Source organism: Drosophila yakuba, unplaced genomic scaffold (assembly GCF_016746365.2).
Source record: "Drosophila yakuba strain Tai18E2 unplaced genomic scaffold, Prin_Dyak_Tai18E2_2.1 Segkk17_quiver_pilon_scaf, whole genome shotgun sequence".
Lineage (NCBI taxonomy): Eukaryota > Metazoa > Arthropoda > Insecta > Diptera > Drosophilidae > Drosophila > Drosophila yakuba.
Genome location: NW_025048789.1, coordinates 63281 through 85435, shown reverse-complemented (window position 1 = coordinate 85435; position 22155 = coordinate 63281). Strand labels below are relative to the sequence as shown.

General features: G+C 40.6%; 2 protein-coding genes across 2 annotated transcripts; one reads left to right on the top strand and one right to left on the bottom strand.

The window, feature by feature from the left end:
- Positions 1-1838: 1838 nt before the first annotated feature.
- Positions 1839-4456, top strand: LOC120322229. Its single transcript, XM_039377283.2, has 2 exons — positions 1839-2061; positions 2116-4456. Exons 1-2 carry the CDS (start codon positions 1907-1909, stop codon positions 4352-4354), a joined length of 2394 nt encoding a protein of 797 aa, XP_039233217.1. The 5' UTR covers positions 1839-1906; the 3' UTR covers positions 4355-4456.
- A 7599-nt stretch (positions 4457-12055) lies between these two features.
- Positions 12056-19003, bottom strand: LOC120322232. The gene is made up of 5 exons (XM_039377287.1): positions 18871-19003; positions 12881-12943; positions 12501-12824; positions 12350-12442; positions 12056-12291 (listed from the first exon to the last, which is right to left on the bottom strand). The coding sequence occupies exons 3-5, from the start codon at positions 12603-12605 to the stop codon at positions 12157-12159; spliced, it is 333 nt and encodes a 110-aa protein (XP_039233221.1). The 5' UTR covers positions 12606-12824; positions 12881-12943; positions 18871-19003; the 3' UTR covers positions 12056-12156.
- Between the last annotated feature and the right edge of the window lie 3152 nt (positions 19004-22155).

Sequence of the window (22155 nt, the reverse complement as noted above, 5' to 3'; positions counted from 1 at the left end):
TAGCAAAACCATTAGAGGAGGATCCAGTGGATCCTTAAAGTGAATTTCTTAAATAGAGAAAATGAAAAGCCGCAGGATAATCAACTTTTCGGTATAGGCTAATACAGGCAGTGCACTGCATTCTCCCAGCCAAATGAAAACATCTAGGTGAGTTCAAGAACTGTCCAGGCGACGTCGGTAGGCTTCGGCGCCAGGACTAGACTTAGGCTTTTCTTTTTGTTTCAGTGCCATTAGTGTGTGGTAAGGGGGATCCAAGCGGATCCAGGGAAGCTCAGGTCCTCATTTTTGTGTGGCGACTTTGGGAAGTACCCGAGATTGTTGGCAGTTGATGGAAAAATGCGGCTTTTAGATGGTGTATGAATGAATACTACGTGCCTGAGTGGCACAGTAATATGGTATATCTATGGCGTATTTTCGCAATAGCTACTTTAATACAGACACATAGCACTAAAAACCTTCCCATTGAATTCGGGGTGCACCAGATACCAGATTATAGAATGGGAAATCAAAATAAATATTCCATTACAAGTGCTTACTTGTGAATTGTAATATTTAAACAATATATTCTTATACCCTTTACTCGTACAGTTCATGCGTCTGTCCGTCCGTCGAGATCCCAGAAACTATAAGCTTAAAAGCTAGAAAGTTGTGTATGAGCATCAGACTCGAGAGACAGAGACCCAGCGCAAGAAATACTTATTCGCTGTATAACGGGTATCTGATAGTCGTAAAGCAGGACTATATAGTTCTCTCTTGTTTTTAAACGACTCAAAAGGTAAATACAAATACTCAACTTCAAATCTCTCTAAACTAATTGACTGTCATTTAAATCAAATGTTTAGAAGCTTCTAGAAAATTGAAAGATAAACTAAAAGCTTAAGTCCGCAATTTAAGGATATTTTACTTATACAAAACATGCACAATTGGTGTGAAAGATAAGTTTCAAATTCCGCGACCACACCACACAAAAAAATATATTGCAGCATTTCAAATTGAAGAAAAACAGCCTTAAAAACATTGCAAGAATGTTTGGGGGATTAAGTCTGTGCTGAAAACGAACGTTTGCTTTTATTTTGTAGCGTGCCATTGGAACTAAATGGAAAATGAAAAATTTATAGAAATTTAAATGCAATGGCTGCTCCAAGTAAAGCTGGCTAAAAAACCCGGGCTTCGAATGGGTTACGTTACGGAATTAAACTGAAAAAGAGAGAACGCTATAACCGAGTTCCCCGACTATCTGATACCCGTTACTCAGCTAGTGGAAGTGCGAAGGAGAGTCTTCAACACTGACGGTTTTTGGTGGTTTGTGGGCGTTAGAAAGGGGGGTGGCAAAAACTTTTTTGGCCAATCGATAGAAATTTATAAGACTAATAAAAAACTGAAAAAATATGAAAACATTTTTCAAAAGTGTGGGCGTGGCAGCTTTGGGCGGTTTGTGGGCGTTAGATTAGGCGTGGCAATATAAATCGACAAACTGCGTTTATGTCTCTGGAGTCTGTATGCTTAATCTCAACTTTTTAGCTTTTGTAGTTCCTGAGATCTCGACGTTCATACGGACAGACGGACGGAGATGGGCAGATTGGCTCGGCTATTAATCCTGATCAAGAATATATATACTTTATATGGTCGGAGACGCTTCCTTCTGCCCGTTACATACTTTTCAACGAATCTAGTATACCCTTTTACTCTACGAGTAACGGGTATAAAAACCTAACCCAATAGAAACAATATATGATAAAAATTTTATTTTAAATAGTTTAATAATTTTCACAAAGATAATATACAATTCTGTCGTTCCGATAGGATATATTTCAAACAAATAACTTAAGGTTGCCACCCATTGAGTTGTAGAGTGCGTGGAAAAATTTGGCATCTAAAAATTCAGTCCGATTACATTTCTAACAAAATGCCACGTACTTCTTTATTTGATGTAGATGATGACCAACAGTTTCTTAAAATGGCCAGCGGTGATGCGGTAAACTATCCTAAGAAAAAGAGCACAGAACCCATCTACAATCAAGATGGCTTTTCGGAATATGATATCCAAAGACCGTGCTCCAGGTAAGAACTTAAAAAAAACAGTCATATTTAATATGAATTTAATTTCATATTCAGCGCTTTTCGAACCGTAAATGAACCGCACCCAAACCCCATACCCTCCAAGTTCCGCATCGACAATGTTGTTCCGGACTTTGGACTCGAGGAGAATTCTAACGTGCTTCCCAAAAACTGGCAAATGCCACCTCCAAGTTCATCAAGCATTGTCAAGAGTCGACGATGCCCCAACGAAGGAAAAATATCTCCAAATGTGCGTCAAACTGTTCCAAAACCTACCGTCGACACAGAACCCTCACCGCTGACACCCATCAAGGGGCCTTTGGTGGATGAGTATGATACAGAAATGTTGTCGTCAGAGGATATTTGGAAGCTCTGTATGGATGCGAAGAAGGGGCTTATAAAGCCCTCGGATGCTATATGGCCTTTGTTTTGCATGGAGTATTTGGAGCCTTCCAAAACTCCACCTCCGAGTTTAACGGAATCTCAAAACTCCAATGAATTTCCTCCGAAAACAGTTCGAGTTGACAAAAACCGATATAAAAAGAATTCTTTTGAAACTGGTTTTGAGAGGAAAGTCGGAAAAGATGAGTGGCGGGTCTTGGATCAGTGGATAGAATCGGAGGGGCTCAACGGATCCTATAATGATATAGAAGAATCGGATTCAAAGGGAAAGGTCGATAGTGACGCCAAGAAGCCTCGGATTCTGGACAATGAAGATGTCGCCTTTGCTAGCTGCACCATTGGAATCGAAGAGGAGCGGGCCATCAACGGATCCCATAATGATATAGAAGATTCGGATTCAAAGGGAAAGGTCGATAGTGACGCCAAGAAGCCTCGGATTCTGGACAATGAAGATGTCGCCTTTGCTAGCTGCACCATTGGAATCGAAGAGCAGCGGGCACTCAAGGAATGGATAAAATCGGAGGGCCTCAACGAACCCCACAGTGATATAGAAGAGTTTGATATGTTATTAAGCCTAGCCAGAGATCATGAGAAGAATCATGATCTTCTGATGGAGTTACTAAAGCCCAAGGATCTTATCTCCCAGGAAAAGGATGTTTGGAAAAAGTTTTCTCCAAAGGTGTTCGAAATGCCGCAGAAACCTGATTCCGTAGAGCCTGAGTTGTGGAAACCCCCACCCAACGAAAAGGTTTCCGTTGAAAATATTCCAGAAAAGGAACCAGAGAAAGCAACTGAATTCATTGTGGAAAAACCAGAAAAGCCAGTTATCCTCGAGGTCAAAGACATTAAAACATTGCCCCCGAGGCCCGAGGCTGAGGAAGCTACCCAGAGTTGGCTACAGCAATGCAGTGAAATCATTTCCCAACAAGTGCAACTCCTCATCTATGAGGACGGTTCCAACAATCCAACTGCTGCAGAACCAGAGGCCATTGACTTCGAAACCGAGATCAGCGAGGAGCAAATGAAGCCCCGAGTCCTGGGAGAAAGCAACAGAAATGTCTCAGCGGAGACTGGATGGCAGAATAGCTTCACAGTTTTCCTCGAGGACTTCGAGTACATCATTGACCAAACCATGACGGAGTTCAGGGACCCCCAAGCTAAGAGACTGCGCTCAAAGTGGAACCAGCAGTTCGGATCAAAATCGGTGGAGAATTTGAGGAGATGTCTTCTGCTTCCGCCTCTGCCAGATCACTTGGACCAGTGCCTCCAGAGGATTAGAATCCTAAGGCGTCCCAAAAGGCGCAAGGTCGAGGAATTTCGCATGCACGTCGATATGAATTTTTGCAAAATGTATTGCACACTGAGTATGAATACGAACTTGGATCTGCAAAATACGGTTAGGTTCCTAAGAAACGCCGTTTACAAAAACGACATCGATGTGATCCAAATCCGGTATGAGGCCACACAGATAGCCTGGATTTGGTCCGATGGCAGTGTCTTGATAATCAATGGAAGAGGCCATGCGATGCTTGCCGAAACACAAAGGGATCTGATGTTTAGGACCCTTGGGAGGGCGAACTTCAAAGCCGACCCCTCAAACAAGCTTCTACATCTGCGTCTCATTTCCTGCGCCCACTTTCCATTTGGGATCTCTTTGCCGGTGTTCACTGCGTTAAGCGTTCTTTCTCCTGAGCCCCATATGCAGTATGTCTACTACGTGGACAAGGCAGTTCCCGGGGTGGCGGCCCGTGTTCATGAGACGGGAATGGTCCAGGTGTTTGCCATGACCACGGGTGAGGCGGATAATATGCTGAAGAAACTGTACCTTCTTACGGCCAATCACCGAAAGGCCACCAAAGACGTCATCAAAAAGAAACCAATAGACTACGACTGACAAAAAAAAAATTTAACTTACGAGTTACAAACAGAATGATGTAAGGATGTGATCGAAAATAAAATAGTATTATAATAAAGCTGAGAACGCTTTGGTAAACAATTCAATGGCTCAAAAGTCGGTTCAATCATTATTTTGTTCTTTAGAATGAATAGGCGTGGAATTCTTGCTCTGCTATCAGATACCCGTTACTCTGCTATTGATTAGATTTTAATTAAACATAGATTTTACAAAGATTATACATACTGCAGAATTGCTAAGCCAACATCTCACTAGTATCAATATACCCTCTGCCAGGGTGTGCAAAGTAAGCGGTATAACTATGTACCCTCAAAGCAGTTTTAAATTTTGCAATCATGCAAATTTCGTTTCCTTTCCATGGCCCGAACATTTGTCTCAGCAGAAGTTAATTGATTTTTTTTTGTGGAAGAAGTGCCGCTTGAGATGTCGTCTTGGACTGGGACTTTTTTCCCCTTTTAGTTGCTCCCGGGGTAGTGTTTTTGTTGCTGTGGCTTTGGCGTTGGTTGGTGTCTTGGTGGAAAACAAAAGGCTTAAAAGGGGATACACAAAGGATTTGAGCAATCAAGTGCGCTTTTGAACACGCAGACCGAAAACAGTTTTATTCACGTTCGCTTTTTCCAGCCTCTTATTTTCCTGGCACCTGCCATTACGTTGAGGGCTAAGAAGAAAATGTGCTTCGCCCTCAGTTTTTTTCAAAGTCATAACTATGCTGGGATTTCAATGTGCGCCCAAAGGAACCCACACGTATACGCCATAAAGTCCCCCCATAAGGAAAGAAAAAAGGAAAAAATAAGTAAGGAAACGGGGCATTCAACTTCAAGTAGTTGGGTCCAAATGTCTGCACGGCTTTAGCCAGCAAAAACAATACGGCCCGGAAGGGCGGACACAGAAAAAAGAATTCCGAGCGCTCTGGCTTTTGTCTTAAGTTTCACTTGAACGTCGAACGCACACACGCAAGCACTCGGGTGAAGGGACATTTAAATTCTGCAGCGGAATGCACCTATGGGCATAGGGGATTCCGGGCTCGGGGCATTTTAATCATAAGACTCTGGTGCCTTTCTAGCCCAAGAGCCAATACGAATTTCGCCCACTTAATTCAATGCATATTCGCCCAGCATCCAGTTTGATTGAGCTTAAGAATGCACTTACAAGCAGCTGTACTTCGTGAACGAGGCAGTTCCTGAGCTTGTTTTTTTTTTTTTTTTTTTTTTTTTTTTTATTAAAAAGTTTGGATACATGTAAAATTTAAATTATTGTACTGCTAATAATAGGACATAGTAATACTATTGTATTAGACATAAAGTTAACAATTTTTGATTATATTCGATGTTTTATCTTTTTAAATACTTATTGACAACTAATACAAGGAATATTTATTACGACATGGTTCTAAAAGATAGATCCTGTGGGTGGAGTCTCTTTAATCGTCGCCTTACATTTTGCCGTAACAATCGTCTAGCGAGAACATTTGGATGCCGGTTCAGCCTGTCTTCATACTTCTGAGCTAGCGTTTGAATAACGTCACCAACCTTCTCTATTTCCAGATCTCGTTCTATGTCACTAGTACGCATGTACCAGGGAGCATTGCACATTGTTCTCAGTATTTTACTCTGAGCTGTACGGATTTTATTTATATGTGTTTTGGCTGCAATTCCATAAACTTGTAGACCATATCTCCAAATCGGGCTGAGGATTGTTTTATAAATGGCCACCTTGTTTTTTAGGGAGAGCTTGTTCCTTGGAGACATGAGCCAAGACATTTTTGCAGCTTTTGACAACATAGTATGCTTTACCAATGTAGCATGACGTCCAAAGTTAAGTTTCCTGTCCAGGATGACCCCAAGGTATTTATAATAGGGCTTATGCTCCAGCACGGACCCAAGAAGCGTTATGTTACCGCAGCTTCCAGGTCTTGTCGCAAACGTAACATTTGCGCATTTGCTACTGTTTATTCCTATGTTCCAATCCTGCGCCCATTTTTCGAAGGAACAAACGTACTCCTGTAAGGCTTCTGCGGCAATGACCAAGGAAGGGTTTCTGACAAAAACTGCGGTATCATCAGCGTATGTTGCAATAAGCACGTCATCTGTGTCCACAGTTCGGACCGATCTTGGAGTTGGCATATCAGCAGTGTACAGAGAGTACAATGTAGGGCCGAGAACGCTGCCTTGAGGAACTCCTGCGCAAATTGGCCTATTCGAAGATTTGATTCCGTTTATGGTTACACAGAACGTCCTATCCTCTAGAAAGCTGGTTACTAGTTGATGTAGTTGCGGATTAAGCAAGGACTTAAGCTTACATTGTAGACCTTTGTGCCACACCCTGTCGAAGGCTTGCTGGATATCCATGAAAACCGCCACAGCGTATTCCTTTTCTTCCATAGCCTACAGTGCGAAATTAACAACACGATGTAGTTGTTCTGGAGTACCGTGGCTTTTTCGAAATCCAAACTGCCACTTAGGAATCGACATTGCCACGCTGTCCAGATTGAGAATCCGCTTTAAGATAACTCTTTCGAGCATTTTTCCTAATGCCGGAAGTTAGCTGATCGGCCTGAACGAGTTGACTTCAGTGGGCTGCTTCTCTGGTTTGGGAATCATTGTAATAAGAGTCGATTTCCACAGCTTGGGAAAGTACCCCACTCTCAGAATCGTGTTGAAAATGAGGACTATGAACAGAATCGCTCTGAATGGAAAGTTTTTAATGGTTCTGTTGTCCAGCTGATCCTCGCCAGGACATTTTTTCAGCTTGAGCTGCTTGATTAACAATGAAACCTCACCGAATGACACTGGGCTTACAGGCAAGGACATTTGGTACGGAGTTTCTAGGGAGGCTTGGATTTTAGTATGCATAGAATCGTCCGCAATGTCGAGTGTCTGGAATCTTTGCTGCAAATTTTCTGCAAATGTTTCAGCCTTTTCTGTATCAGATAAGCACCAGCCGCCTAGTGGGTTTTTTAATGGGGCTTTTGGCACCACTTGCCTTTTGAATCGTCTGGTTAGTTTCCAGAGAGAGTAGTTGGATGAAGCATCCGGACTAGCATTTTCCAAGTGTGCGTCAATTTCAGCCTGTCTGGAGCTCTTGAGAACTTTTTGGAGACGGTTTGCTAACCTTTTATATATTGAATTAACCCGCGCATCTCCAGTTCTAGCGTATTCTCTTCGTACTCTTCTTTTGAGACACAAGAGTGCAGCAGCATTTGGAGGCAATTGCCCTCTTTGATGATGACCAGGGTGTTGGGGGGATTTGGGCTGGCGTAGGCAGCAGCTATTTGTACTTTGCTCATAAAACTTGAAATTGCTTCTTCGATTTCCTCAGCGCTATTTAGGTACATGTCTAAACTGATCCTGCTCTCCAATTCAGCTTTAAAAATCTCAACAGAGGAGCCAGGTGGAAGTAATTGTTGTCTGCGTGTTTTTAGTTGTGGTTCATGATGAAGGACAGCAATTAAAGGCAAATGGTCAGAGGACAGGTCATAGCACTTGTCTACAGAGAGCTTGTTGTCTGGAATACCATTGACGATGAAGAAATCCAGCGCAGACGGAGTGAGCTGGGAATTGTATGAGTAGAAGGTTGGTTCGCCTGTGGCTAGGATCTGGCATGAACTGTTGGCAATAGCTTCCTGAAGTTGCCTGCCACGTGAGCACGATCTGATACCACCCCACCATTGGTGTTTGACATTGAAGTCGCCTCCTAGTATAAATCTGTTGCCGAACAAACTAATCAGATGGTCGAAGTCAGCCCTGGCCCAGGATTCATTGGGGGGGAGATAGGTGGAGGCGATTACTACATTACCGCTGTTAGTTTGTACAATTACACTCGCTATTTGCATCTTCCACGATACCATGGGGGCCTTTGGACTATGTTTGATACCAGATTTTACTAGCAGTGCTGCTCCACCTCTGCAGTTACCGCTAGGATGATTTGCATGGTAAATGTCATATCCTGGAAAGTACAAATTATGACAAGACTGGCAGTGGGTCTCTGTAACCAGCATTATATCCAGTGAGTTGGTACCACTCCTCGTTGTTTCTGAGGAGTCCCCGTGCGTTCCATAATCCGATTTTTATATTTGTCGCAGTCATTAGGAAATTAGTTTTTGTACCAGTTCACGGAATGCTTTGTTGGCATCCATCGACTCCTGAACAAGCCTAAAAAGCTTGATCCATTCGGGAATTAACATCCTGTAAGGCTTTTTCCAGCGTCTTAAATTTATGATCAATTCCGTGTTCGTCCGGTATGTAAGTTGGGGAGAAACGGTTGGTTTCTCCAAGCCGTTGTTCTTCAATCTCGTATTTTGACGAGCCATGTCAGCGTAAGAAAAGCCATTTTTAACTACTGTCTCAGAAATAATTTGTGCCTCTGAATTTGTGAAGTTGTTGGTGCTGGGCCTTCCAGCCTGCCTTAGTCCGTCCTTAGGTAACCTAACAGCTGGTTTTAGTTTTTTGATTAGCTCAATTCTCACCTGACAGACTTTGTCGTTGGATGCATGATTTTGTCCACAGTTCGCACATATGTACTTCTCTGGTAGACCTGCCAGGCATAAGTTGGAGTTAGTTTGGTGATCCTGTGAACACTTGCCACAGACTGGATTTTTAAGGCAGTAATTTCGGGTGTGCCCAAAGTCTTGACAATTAAAACATTGCACCAGATCCTTTCTCCGGTTGGCACGCTCTACAGTAACCCTGTGTCTTCCACATGGGTTATTTTTAATGCATCAGACACATTTGGTGCTTGCCTAAGATTGACATAAAATAGATTTTGTCTAGTTTTAGCATTGACTGCTTGCTCGTCAGATCCAATTTCTCGCCAATCAGGTCTCCTCGGGCAGTAAGTGTTGAGAACACAGAAACCCTTTTCAGAGAAAGCTCGCTCAATTAATTCTTTAGGAACAGTGGAGTGAATGTTTTTAAGGACCAGTCTAAATGGCTTGTCCTCCTTCAATTGGTGGTGCCAAAACTCACAATTCAATTCAGAGAGTGTTTTGACTACCATTCTGAATGTCATTGCGTCAGTTGTATATATCCTAGAGATGCCCGATTTAAATGTACGGATGTCGTAGTCTGATTCCACTATAACTGCATTGAGTGCTCTTTCCAACTTATCAATGCTGTTAATTTTGGGTACACAGATAGCTGGATCCTGAGCTTGTAAGGTAGCTTGTCGGTGATCTCGGCCTAAAAGTAGGCACTTAATTAGGTCGGGAAAAATGTTAACTAGGCTGTCAGGTAGAACATTTCTCCAACTGCAATTTTTGGAGTTCAGACTCGGGGTCCCGACCCGAAGCGGTAGCCACTGGGCATTAATTGAGTTTAAACCAGCGAGCGAGAAAGTGCGTCCGAGCTATCCGAGAATAAAAGTGATCTCTCAAAAATACAGAAAAAAAAGAGAAATTCAACAATTCGATAATTCAACCAATTCAACCAAAACCCAGTGAATCGGAAAATTTATATTTCGATTAACTTTAGTGCCAACCCCTAGAGGGTAAGTTTTGTGCGTGTGTTGTGGTTCAGAATTTTTTTGTTAAGGGAATAAAATTACAGGTGGCACCTAGGAAAATATTTAATTTCAAGAAAATAACCATTGTCAGTGCGACCAGTGAAGGAAGCATAAATTGCCGACCTGGAGGTGTAATTCTGGATTGCATCAGACGCCACCGTTAAGCGGAGAAAACATGATTTAATTGAATTCACTATATTAACATTATCTACATATATACCCATTTTACCTTACACCGCTTCACACCTGACCGACTGCTTGTTAAGCAGATCGGCAAACAGTCAAGCAGAGCAGCATTAGTTATTCCGATAGGAAAAAATAAATTCCACCTTATGTTAGGAAATTCATTTAAGTTAGGTTGTAAGAGAAATAGCATTCATTTAGGGCAATTCCTTTCTTTTCTTTCCTTCTCCCTTGATCCCATATTCCTTCCTCTTCCCACATAAGCGAAAGCCCGCCTAAACTGGCGTGAGCAAAAGAATGAGGTAAAAAGAGAAGAAAGAGTACCGCAGTAGGAGAGCGGCTCAAAAGAGCAGATCAAAAAGAAACAGCTCTCTTAGGATTAAAAGGCGGTGTAAGCTGATTTCTCTTCCACAGGCAACCACTTAAAGCGCTTCATCGTGGGAAATGCAGAGTGAGTAATATAAAGGTTTTATTTAAATGAGAAAGCAGCTGCCGGAAGAAAAATCAAATAATTAGCTACTGCGGCGCTACTTGTTTTCCAAGTTCACTGTTTACCAATAATAAATTAAAAAAAAAAAGAAATTTTAAAATGGAAATGAAAATTGCTCATTTTTAATTTTTACCCTTGCCCCAATCTTCGCTATTTGCTAAAATCTTAAAAGAATAAAAACAAAAAATTTAAAAATTAAAATGCACATCCCTATATAACCTACTTCCCCTATTCTTAATGCCCAGCATAAATATTCCTTTTTTGTTAAGCAAACAAAAATTTTACATTTTTCATATATATCTGTTGCGTTAATGTCTACATGAACGCCACATTCCAAAAAGTCTTTTAAAAAGTTAAATCTAGATGTTAAAAATTTTTAAGTTAGGGTAGTCATTTAGGATATGTTGTCTAAACCTGTTCCAGTTAAAACATTGTCAGTTTTTAAGTTTATTCTATGTTAAAAATTAAATTTTATAATGATTAAATCAGAGTAAATCTCTCTAGGGGTGCCATGCGTCGACGGAAGGTGTATGTCGTGTAAAGTATAGCATACTTGTAGGGATCACCGGTTAAGTCAAATGGTTAGTGGTGGTCAAGGTAGGGTGGGCGTCGACAGCTTAACAGCTGCTGTCGTACGAGTGTGCTATGTCCTTGTTTGTCCTTAGTCCTGTCGTCCGATAGTCCTTTAGTTTTTTTGTGGAGATCAATTCCAAAGCACGCGAAATAAATAAGAGTGTGATACGAGACGAGCATGTAGTCGCGATGTCAAATATTCCCCCCCTTTACTCTACCGAGAATTGGTAGCCGGAACCAGCGCGTGCTTGATCGCCCAACTGCAATTTCCATCTGCTCGGGGAAGATATACTCGTAGTTCGCTACACTATCGTAGATTATCCTGTTCCTAAATGTATTAAGCAATTGCGACGATTCCTGGGTATGACTGGGTGGTACCAGAAATTTCGCTTCTTCGAAATTATGCTTCTGTCTCAGCACCTTTAACGGTTGCGTTGAAAGAAACACTACGTTTTAATTGGTCCAAGGCAGCTAACGAAGCTTTTGAGAATTAAAAAAAGCAGCTTTGTAATGTCCCAGTGTTACGTACCCCATATTTTCAACGGCCGTATTATATCCACTGCGACGCCAGTCACACCGGCGTTGGTGGCGTGCTTATGCAGATAAATGACGAAGGTGACGAAATTCCTATCTCTTACATGTGCAAGAAACTTAATCAATGCCAGAGAAATTACTCGTCAGAAATGCAGTTGCCGCGAAGCCGCCATATTTTTTTTTTAATAACTTTTATTCACGTTTACTTTTCTAATTTCATAAAATTTTACTATTTCGAGTAAATAGCCAAAAAATATTAACAAATAATTTGGAAAACCCAAAAACGTCCTAGCAATCAAAACTGAATCGATGTTGCCAGAAGCAGTAACGTAGTTTAAAGCATCGTTCGGCGATGAATTCCCAACTTTCCTCATTGACATACAGCTCTATCACGATGTTGTCGCAGAACTGAGGGACCTGCCGCTCCACATCATTGCAGTCTAGGGTGGAGCGATTGACCACGGCCCACTTGTCGGTGTTTAGGCCCGGGTTCTGCGACTCCTCACGTCCTCAGGAGGCCGAAGAACTCGATTAAGGGCTGGCAGGAGTGCGGCGGGCACATACCATGGACGGCTGACATGACCCATTGGGCGGTTTCCTCATCCTCGCAGACCACTAGCATGCTGGAGTCGAACGTCTGCGGATAGATACTCGTAAGGCCCACAGTATTATGTATGTATGTACCATGTATGCACCATGTTAGCTAAGGTTGAGGTATGAAGCCTATGGTGGCAAACAGCAGCGCCAGATGAAATCCCCGTTACAAGTAAGAAGAACAGCGCGGCATTCTGTGGCGAGTTCTTGGTTAGACGGGTCGAATAAAGGAAAATAAGAAGTTTAACCTACGCATCGGCGTCGGTTGGCGTTCACAATTAGGGCAACGGTGTCCACACCGTCCGCGTCCGAACTCTGGTTTGTTATCACCAGACCGTATCGCCGGTTCTCGGGCATTGTGTTCGCATACGGCGGCCAAGTATCCCGCCTTCTGCAATTCCTATTTTCCTATTTTTGCACTCCACCAGTTGCTCCACTGCGCTGCTGCTGGTCCTCGGCTCCGACTTGCACGCCATTATTTGTGTGGGAATTGGTTCGAGTAAGAATACTCGCAGTGAACTGTGGTCCAGAAATCGATTTTCTTGGCGTAAAGTCGAGTTTTCGATGTTAATATATCTATTTTAATTCTAAATTAAATAAATCATACATTAATAAAAAATTTTAATTCAAACCTTGAAAAGTGGCAACAAAACTTGTTGACAGCTTTTAAAAGTGTGCTAGCGAACCGCTGATTTCTGAAAAGAAAGAAAATGAAATAAAATATTTAGTTGCTTTATATTGTGCCACACGTGTAAAAATGGTCCAGAAAATTCAACTTAATTATGAAAAGTCATCTTCCAATTTATGTGTATTATTTTTTAGAATACTAACATGCGTTCTCCGTTTTTTCGTGGCATATAACTAATAAGCTGTTCCATGCTGAAAGCAACTAATTTGTCCAGATTGTACTTGTGTGTGTTGTCTTTAGCCACAAATCGAAAACTCATCCTTATTTGTCCCCCTTTTCTCACTATTTGGACGCAATTTTACGCAACTTTTCGAAATATGGCGCAGAAACAATCGAAAAATTCAATGTGTATTGGACTGGATATACAGGGTGGGCCATCTAAATGTGACCCACGACAACTCTTAATAACTTTGACATACATTGTCAAATCGACCAACGTCATACCACATCTGATTCTTCATTTCAAGTAGTCATTACTATGGATAACTACACTCCACCAACGATCAATCGAAGCCACTTTTGATGCCAATTGTGCGTAGAAAGCGAATGCATAACTTCTGGTTCCAACAAGATGGCCCGATCTAACGCCACCCGACTTTTATTTGTGGGATTTTTGAACTCTAAAGTATACATCAACAAGCCAAGGACTTTAACTCAACTCAAGGCGAACATCGAACGTGAAATAGCGGCCATACCTAAAGCTACGCTCGAGAAAGTGATGAAAACTGCCGAACAAAGAGCCAATTTCGTCATCAGGGAAAAAGGCGAGCACATGATCCAAATAATATTTTAGATGTTAATAATATTAATCTCCTTGAATTAAAATAAATGCCTGTGCAAAATTAACAAATTGTCTTTTTCTTAACAATTTTATTTACGAATCACACGGGTCACAAGTAGATGGCCCACCCTGTACACCAAGATTAATAAAAATGCTTTGGAATCCAAGATCTTAAAGGAAATAGACAAAAAAAATCAGTAATTTTTATAGTTACATTTGTAAGTATCTTTCCAAATATAACTACATGCTTGAACGATTTATGTCTGGCTGGCGTCTAAAATATCAATTACACTCGATGAAACCTGCAAGACACCACAGCAATGGACGTCTTATACAAATGCGGGCACAAGATTAAAATAGAAATTTGCATCTGAGCTTGCAGATGAAAATAATTGTGATGCAAATCTTCTTGCACATGCTGCAGCACTCTCTGCGCAGAAACAAAGCAGGAAGGAACGGCTTTTATTCTTAAGAAAACCATAACAACACCCGAATAATCATCTGAATCGAGAAAGCAATTTGGTATACAAAAACCCATTCTACTTGCTCCCGATGAAGCTTTCCTTCTAGAAAATTCTCTTACAAAACAGCAATACATGAACACTAGATTTATGAATACAAGTCGCCACAGTAACATTTATCCAAACTACTATAGTCTAGTAATGGATTCTAAATTACAATGCCGTCCTGTAAATATAAACGTAACAGAAACCTGTGCCCAAGTATCATTACAAAACCTTTTGGATCATACTGCGTACAGAATTATTAAAATGCAGGCTGATGTTTTAAATCAGTTCTCAAACAGTTCTGAAACTAATATGCAGCTATGGATTTGATGGTTCAACGGGTCATTCAATATACAAGCAGAAGTTTACTACCGAAACACCTGGCAAACAGCTTTCAGATCACTCAATTTTTGTCACTTCTTCTTCCCATAAAAATTATAGACTCTTTTGAAAACAAAATATGGAATAATTCATAAAATATTGGTTCACGATTACCAGATTAATAATTCGAGCTTGGTTCTACTAGGATACATAGGCTTCTCAAGCTTGCAACATAGCTTACAAGAAAGATAGATTGTCACATTCAATTGTCGCAACTGATATATTTCATAGAGCTGTAGATTTCTCGGATCCATTATTGTCTAGTATTTCTCAAAAGAGGTATTACGTGTAGTACGATTTGCAGTGTCGAGTCCCCGACTATCTGATACCCGTTACTCAGCTAGTGGAAGTGCGAAGGAGAGTCTTCAACACTGACAGATTTTGATGGTTTGTGGGCGTTAGAGTGGGCGTGGCAAAAAGTTTTTTTGTAGATCGATAGAAATTTACAAGACCAATACAAAACTGAAAAATACCAAAACATTTTTTAAAATTTGCGATTTTAACCAAATCGATGGAAATTTTTAAGACTAACAAAAATTTGAGAAAATATCAACTCATTTTTATACCCGTTACTCCTAGAGTAAACTAGTATACTAGATTCGTTGAAAAGTATGTAACAGGCAGAAGGAAGCGTTTCTGACAATATAAAGTATATATATTCTTGATCAGGATCAATAGCCGAGTCGATCTGGCCATGTCCGTCTGTCCGTTCGTCTGTCTGTCTGTCCGTATGAACGTCGAGATCTCAGGAACTACAAAATCTAGAAAGTTGAGATTAAGCATACAGACTCCCAAGACATAGAAGCAGCGCAAGTTTGTCGATTCATGTTGCCACGCCCACTCTAACGCCCACAAACCGCCCAAAACTGCCACGCCCACACTTTTGAAAAATGTTTTGATATTTTTTCATTTTTGTATTGGTCTTGTAAATTTCTTTCGATTTGCCAAAACACTTTTTGCCACGCCCACAAACCGCCCAAAGCTGCCACGCCCACACTTTTGAAAAATGTTTTGATATTTTTTAATTTTTGTATTAGTCTTGTAAATTTCTATCGATTTGCAAAAAAACTTTTTACCAAGCCCACTCTAACGCCCACAAACCGCCAAAAACTGTCAGCGTTGAAAACTCTTTCCCGCACTTCCACAATCTGAGTAACGGGTATCAGATAGTCGGGGAACTCGACTATAGCGTTCTCTCTTGTTTAAAAGTGTGGGCGTGGCAGCTTTGAGCGGTTTGTGGGCTTTAGGGTGGTCGTGAAAACATGAGTCAACAAACTTGCGCTGCCTCTATATGGAGTGTGCAATTTCTAGCTTTTATAGTTCCTGAGATCTCGACGTTCATACGGACAGACGGACATGACCAGATCGACTCGGGTATTGATCCTGATCAAGAATATATATACTTTATATGTTCGGAAACGCTTCCTTCTGCCTGTTACATACTTTTCAACGAATCTAGTATACTAGTTTACTCTAGGAGTAACGGGTATAAAAATGAGTTGATATTTTCTCAAATTTTTGTTAGTCTTAAAAATTTCCATCGATTTGGTTAAAATCGCAAATTTTAAAAAATGTTTTGGTATTTTTCAGTTTTGTATTGGTCTTGTAAATTTCTATCGATCTACAAAAAAACTTTTTGCCACGCCCACTCTAACGCCCACAAACCATCAAAATCTGTCAGTGTTGAAGACTCTCCTTCGCACTTCCACTAGCTGAGTAACGGGTATCAGATAGTCGGGGACTCGACACTGCAAATCGTACTACACGTAATACCTCTTTTGAGAAATACTAGACAATAATGGATCCGAGAAATCTACAGCTCTATGAAATATATCAGTTGCGACAATTGAATGTGACAATCTATCTTTCTTGTAAGCTATGTTGCAAGCTTGAGAAGCCTATGTATCCTAGTAGAACCAAGCTCGAATTATTAATCTGGTAATCGTGAACCAATATTTTATGAATTATTCCATATTTTGTTTTCAAAAGAGTCTATAATTTTTATGGGAAGAAGAAGTGACAAAAATTGAGTGATCTGAAAGCTGTTTGCCAGGTGTTTCGGTAGTAAACTTCTGCTTGTATATTGAATGACCCGTTGAACCATCAAATCCATAGCTGCATATTAGTTTCAGAACTGTTTGAGAACTGATTTAAAACATCAGCCTGCATTTTAATAATTCTGTACGCAGTATGATCCAAAAGGTTTTGTAATGATACTTGGGCACAGGTTTCTGTTACGTTTATATTTACAGGACGGCATTGTAATTTAGAATCCATTACTAGACTATAGTAGTTTGGATAAATGTTACTGTGGCGACTTGTATTCATAAATCTAGTGTTCATGTATTGCTGTTTTGTAAGAGAATTTTCTAGAAGGAAAGCTTCATCGGGAGCAAGTAGAATGGGTTTTTGTATACCAAATTGCTTTCTCGATTCAGATGATTATTCGGGTGTTGTTATGGTTTTCTTAAGAATAAAAGCCGTTCCTTCCTGCTTTGTTTCTGCGCAGAGAGTGCTGCAGCATGTGCAAGAAGATTTGCATCACAATTATTTTCATCTGCAAGCTCAGATGCAAATTTCTATTTTAATCTTGTGCCCGCATTTGTATAAGACGTCCATTGCTGTGGTGTCTTGCAGGTTTCATCGAGTGTAATTGATATTTTAGACGCCAGCCAGACATAAATCGTTCAAGCATGTAGTTATATTTGGAAAGATACTTACAAATGTAACTATAAAAATTACTGATTTTTTTTGTCTATTTCCTTAAGATCTTGGATTCCAAAGCATTTTTATTAATCTTGGTGTACAGGGTGGGCCATCTACTTGTGACCCGTGTGATTCGTAAATAAAATTGTTAAGAAAAAGACAATTTGTTAATTTTGCACAGGCATTTATTTTAATTCAAGGAGATTAATATTATTAACATCTAAAATATTATTTGGATCATGTGCTCGCCTTTTTCCCTGATGACGAAATTGGCTCTTTGTTCGGCAGTTTTCATCACTTTCTCGAGCGTAGCTTTAGGTATGGCCGCTATTTCACGTTCGATGTTCGCCTTGAGTTGAGTTAAAGTCCTTGGCTTGTTGATGTACACTTTAGAGTTCAAAAATCCCCACAAATAAAAGTCGGGTGGCGTTAGATCGGGCCATCTTGTTGGAACCAGAAGTTATGCATTCGCTTTCTACGCACAATTGGCATCAAAAGTGGCTTCGATTGATCGTTGGTGGAGTGTAGTTATCCATAGTAATGACTACTTGAAATGAAGAATCAGATGTGGTATGACGTTGGTCGATTTGACAATGTATGTCAAAGTTATTAAGAGTTGTCGTGGGTCACATTTAGATGGCCCACCCTGTATATCCAGTCCAATACACATTGAATTTTTCGATTGTTTCTGCGCCATATTTCGAAAAGTTGCGTAAAATTGCGTCCAAATAGTGAGAAAAGGGGGACAAATAAGGATGAGTTTTCGATTTGTGGCTAAAGACAACACACACAAGTACAATCTGGACAAATTAGTTGCTTTCAGCATGGAACAGCTTATTAGTTATATGCCACGAAAAAACGGAGAACGCATGTTAGTATTCTAAAAAATAATACACATAAATTGGAAGATGACTTTTCATAATTAAGTTGAATTTTCTGGACCATTTTTACACGTGTGGCACAATATAAAGCAACTAAATATTTTATTTCATTTTCTTTCTTTTCAGAAATCAGCTGTTCGCTAGCACACTTTTAAAAGCTGTCAACAAGTTTTGTTGCCACTTTTCAAGGTTTGAATTAAAATTTTTTATTAATGTATGATTTATTTAATTTAGAATTAAAATAGATATATTAACATCGAAAACTCGACTTTACGCCAAGAAAATCGATTTCTGGACCACAGTTCACTGCGAGTATTCTTACTCGAACCAATTCCCCCAAAAATTAAAGGGAAAGAGGGATACTTGGCCGCCGTATGCGAACACAATGCCCGAGAACCGGCGATACGGTCTGGTGATAACAAACCAGAGTTCGGACGCGGACGGTGTGGACACCGTTGCCCTAATTGTGAACGCCAACCGACGCCGATGCGTAGGTTAAACTTCTTATTTTCCTTTATTCGACTCGTCTAACCAAGAACTCGTCACAGAATGCCGCGCTGTTCTTCTTACTTATGACGGGGATTTCATCTGGCGCTGCTGTTTGCCACCATAGGCTTCATACCTCAACCTTAGCTAACATTGTGCATACATGGTACATACATAATACTGTGGGCCTTACCGAGTATCTATCCGCAGACGTTCGACTCCAGCATGCTAGTGGTCTGCGAGGATGAGGAAACCGCCCAATGGGTCATCTCAGCCGTCCATGGTATGTGCCCGCCGCACTCCTGCCAGCCCTTAATCGAGTTCTTCGGCTTCCTGAGGACGTGAGGAGAACCCGGGCCTAAACACCGACAAGTGGGCCGTGGTCAATCGCTCCACCCTAGACTGCAATGATGTGGAGCGGCAGGTCCCTCAGTTCTGCGACAACATCGTGATAGAGCTGTATGTCAATGAGGAAAGTAGGGAATTCATCGCCGAACGATGCTTTACACTACGTTACTGCTTCTGGCAACTTCGATTCAGTAAAATTTTTAACTTTTAAACTTTTTAACAATCGCCGAGCCTAATAAAAATATTACATAAATAACTGCCGACGAAATTCATCACACCAAAAACTTACCACTAGGGCTCAGCGCGGCGTATAGCGGTGGCTTAGGTTTTACCATCCTGCTGACTTCCTCTTCTCGCCTCCCAGGCTACTTAAAGACAATTTTTATATTGGATTGACAGCACCGATGACGCCTAGATTTGAAATGGCCGATCGAGCCGTTAGCTGCTTTCTCTGGGTCGTCAATATCGGCTTGCGGTAATTTGAAGCTCTAGTCAGAGAATAGACCGTGCCATTCCAAGGCGTTTGTCGCCGATTGCTTGTGCAACCAGCAGGGAGGCTTTTCTCGGCCCTCTGTTGTCTCCTTGCCTTTCTGGGCTTGTAACCAGCCTGTTCTCTGAATTGTTCTTGTGCGCAATGTATATGCATGCGGCATTTGTTGCCATGTCCAGGATGGAATCATGAGCGAGCATTAGGGCAAGTTTTCCGCTTATATGGTTTATATAAACAAAAAATATAGCTTAACATTTAATTATATAGACTTATGACGAAATTTAGATTTAGTAACAACCGCTTTTGACAACTTTTCCACTTGACTCTCGACTCTACACTCGCTCCCTTCCTATCGATAACTTGCTCTTGTCTAGGGTTACATTGTAATTAGGGCTGCAATGTAGAAGTATCGAAACATTTAATACCTATTTAGTACGTACAACCACTGCACTATTGTCCAGAATTAGATTTTTGGGCATAAAGTCGAAAAATTGAGTTACATGGTTTAAACTTCACACATTTTATTGTTATAGCATTGATAATTTGTGAAAAAAATGCGACCACGCCCACGCTCGTCGCCCCTGCAAACTAATTAATAGTAGATTTAGAATAAATACATATTATTTCCCGAATTTCGCAAAGTATCGCGAATTTTTGAATTTTCGCGAATTTTGATTTTTTTGTGGCGTTATGTTGGTACTCCTGTCTATCCCTTATGCCGACAAGCTGGGCCATTTTGAATGTACACTTAATTGTTGACAGCTGATTTGCATGCACGTGTTTTGGATCGTCTTCGATTATTACCTATTCAAAAAAATGGGTCAAAGAACCTGTATCCAATTTTGTGTAAAAAACAAAATTAAGTGGGCGGATGCATTCCGAATGTTGACTGTGGCGTCGTGGTCACGAATCGTGGGTTTATGGTTATGAAGTGGAAACCAAAGCTCAATCATCTCAATGGAAGCTGCCGCACAAAGGTGCCCTAAACTAAAGAGGCCCATGAAAGGACGACGTAATCCTAGTAACATTGTAAGATGCCCAGTTTTTCTTGAGATTCTCTTTAATCTCTTTGAAGACATGATACAAGTATTCAATTACGACACCTGGGGGTACCTTACCACCGGAAATGAAATCGTAACACCAGGATATTGCCGTTTCAATGTTAGAATTTTTTGATAACGCGATCTTGATACACTCCCCCTATTCGCAAATTCAGCGTTGGGGATTAACACTTCTTTTTCTTCCTCGATTGAGTAAATCTTGAATGACAGCGATATGCTTAAGCAATAGAAGAAATGTTAATAATTCTGTTTCTATGGTACTGGAGAAGAGTTTAGATGGAATTATTGAAAGGAAAAAAGTATCAAGCTTGCCCTTCTGGAAGATACAGTGATTGAAGGTTGTGAGCCTGACTTTTGCGATGTTGTTGACAATTGCTTTGATAAAATTGATCCTTAAAGAAAATAGGAATCTTTGCAGCAGGTACCGTTATTAAGAAATTGCCAACTGCTCTCAGATGCGGAATTAAAACAGCGCGGGACTGGTTCTTTTGATATGAAATGCGAAATTAACCATTATCTTATGTGTGCAAAACGGTTTGATAATACGCCTGTTTAACTAATATATGCAGGTTATCAGCCTGTTGGAATATGCAAACGTTGGAGCCAAAAAAAAAAGCTTACATTGATATTTCAAAGCCAGTTATTGCTGCTTTATACGTGGGTGAAGTAGATTTGGCAGGTATGCTAATGGAGCTCTACAAAATTTGCCACCGATCAATAAAGTGGTACATCAGAATTTTTTAAACCCAAAGCAAAAACATATTCCCTTTATAAAATTGAAACCTTACGACCGTGGAGTCATCAGTAGAGTTGGTAAAGGAAATGTTTAGTTGCTCATGATTTCGTTAAACATTAAATTTAATAAACATACAGTAATTAAGACTAACATCTAAAAGTGCGATTATGTATAGATAGCCGAAAGGTGAACCAAGTGACACGCAAGGATGCTTATCCAATGCCCATCATAGATGGCATCCTAAGCCGGTTGCCAAAGCCGGTTGCCCAGTAGAGACAAGTTCGCGTGATAAAACAGCTTTTACGGTACCAGGTAGACCTCTCTACCACTTCACCGTAATGCCATTTGGTCTTACCAACGCGCTCTCAACGCGGAGAAGGAGAGTCTTCAACACAGTTTTTGGCGGTTTGTAGGCGTTATAGTGGGCGTGGCAGAAAGTTTTATTTTAAATCGATAAAAATTTACAAGACTAATACAAAAATGAAAAAATATCAAAACATTTTTCAAAAGTGTGTGAGTAGCAGCTTTGGGCGGTTTGTGGGCGTTAGACTGGGCGTGGCAAAAAGTTTTTTGGCAAATCGATAGAAATTTACAAGACCAATACAAAAATGAAAAAATATCACAACATTTTTCAAAAGTGTGGGCGTGGCAGTTTTGGGCGGTTTGTGGGCGTTAGAGTGGGCGTGGCAACATGAATCGACAAACTTGCGCTGCGTCTATATCTCTGGAGTCTGTATGCTTAATCTCAACTTTCTAGCTTTTGTAGTTCCTGATACCCTTATACCCTTTTACTCTACGAGTAACGGGTATAAAAAGCAGCTTTGTAATGTTCCAGTGTTACGT

Coding starts and splice junctions, on each gene's coding strand:
- LOC120322229 (XM_039377283.2), top strand. CDS start 1,907: ATGCCACGTACTTCTTTATTTGATGTAGATGATGACCAACAGTTTCTT. Junction 2,062..2,115: donor ATCCAAAGACCGTGCTCCAG/GTAAGAACTTAA, acceptor TTTCATATTCAG/CGCTTTTCGAACCGTAAATG.
- LOC120322232 (XM_039377287.1), bottom strand. CDS start 12,605: ATGCCCGAGAACCGGCGATACGGTCTGGTGATAACAAACCAGAGTTCG. Junction 12,443..12,500: donor ACGCCAACCGACGCCGATGC/GTAGGTTAAACT, acceptor AACTCGCCACAG/AATGCCGCGCTGTTCTTCTT. Junction 12,292..12,349: donor CCTCAACCTTAGCTAACATG/GTGCATACATGG, acceptor ATCTATCCGCAG/ACGTTCGACTCCAGCATGCT.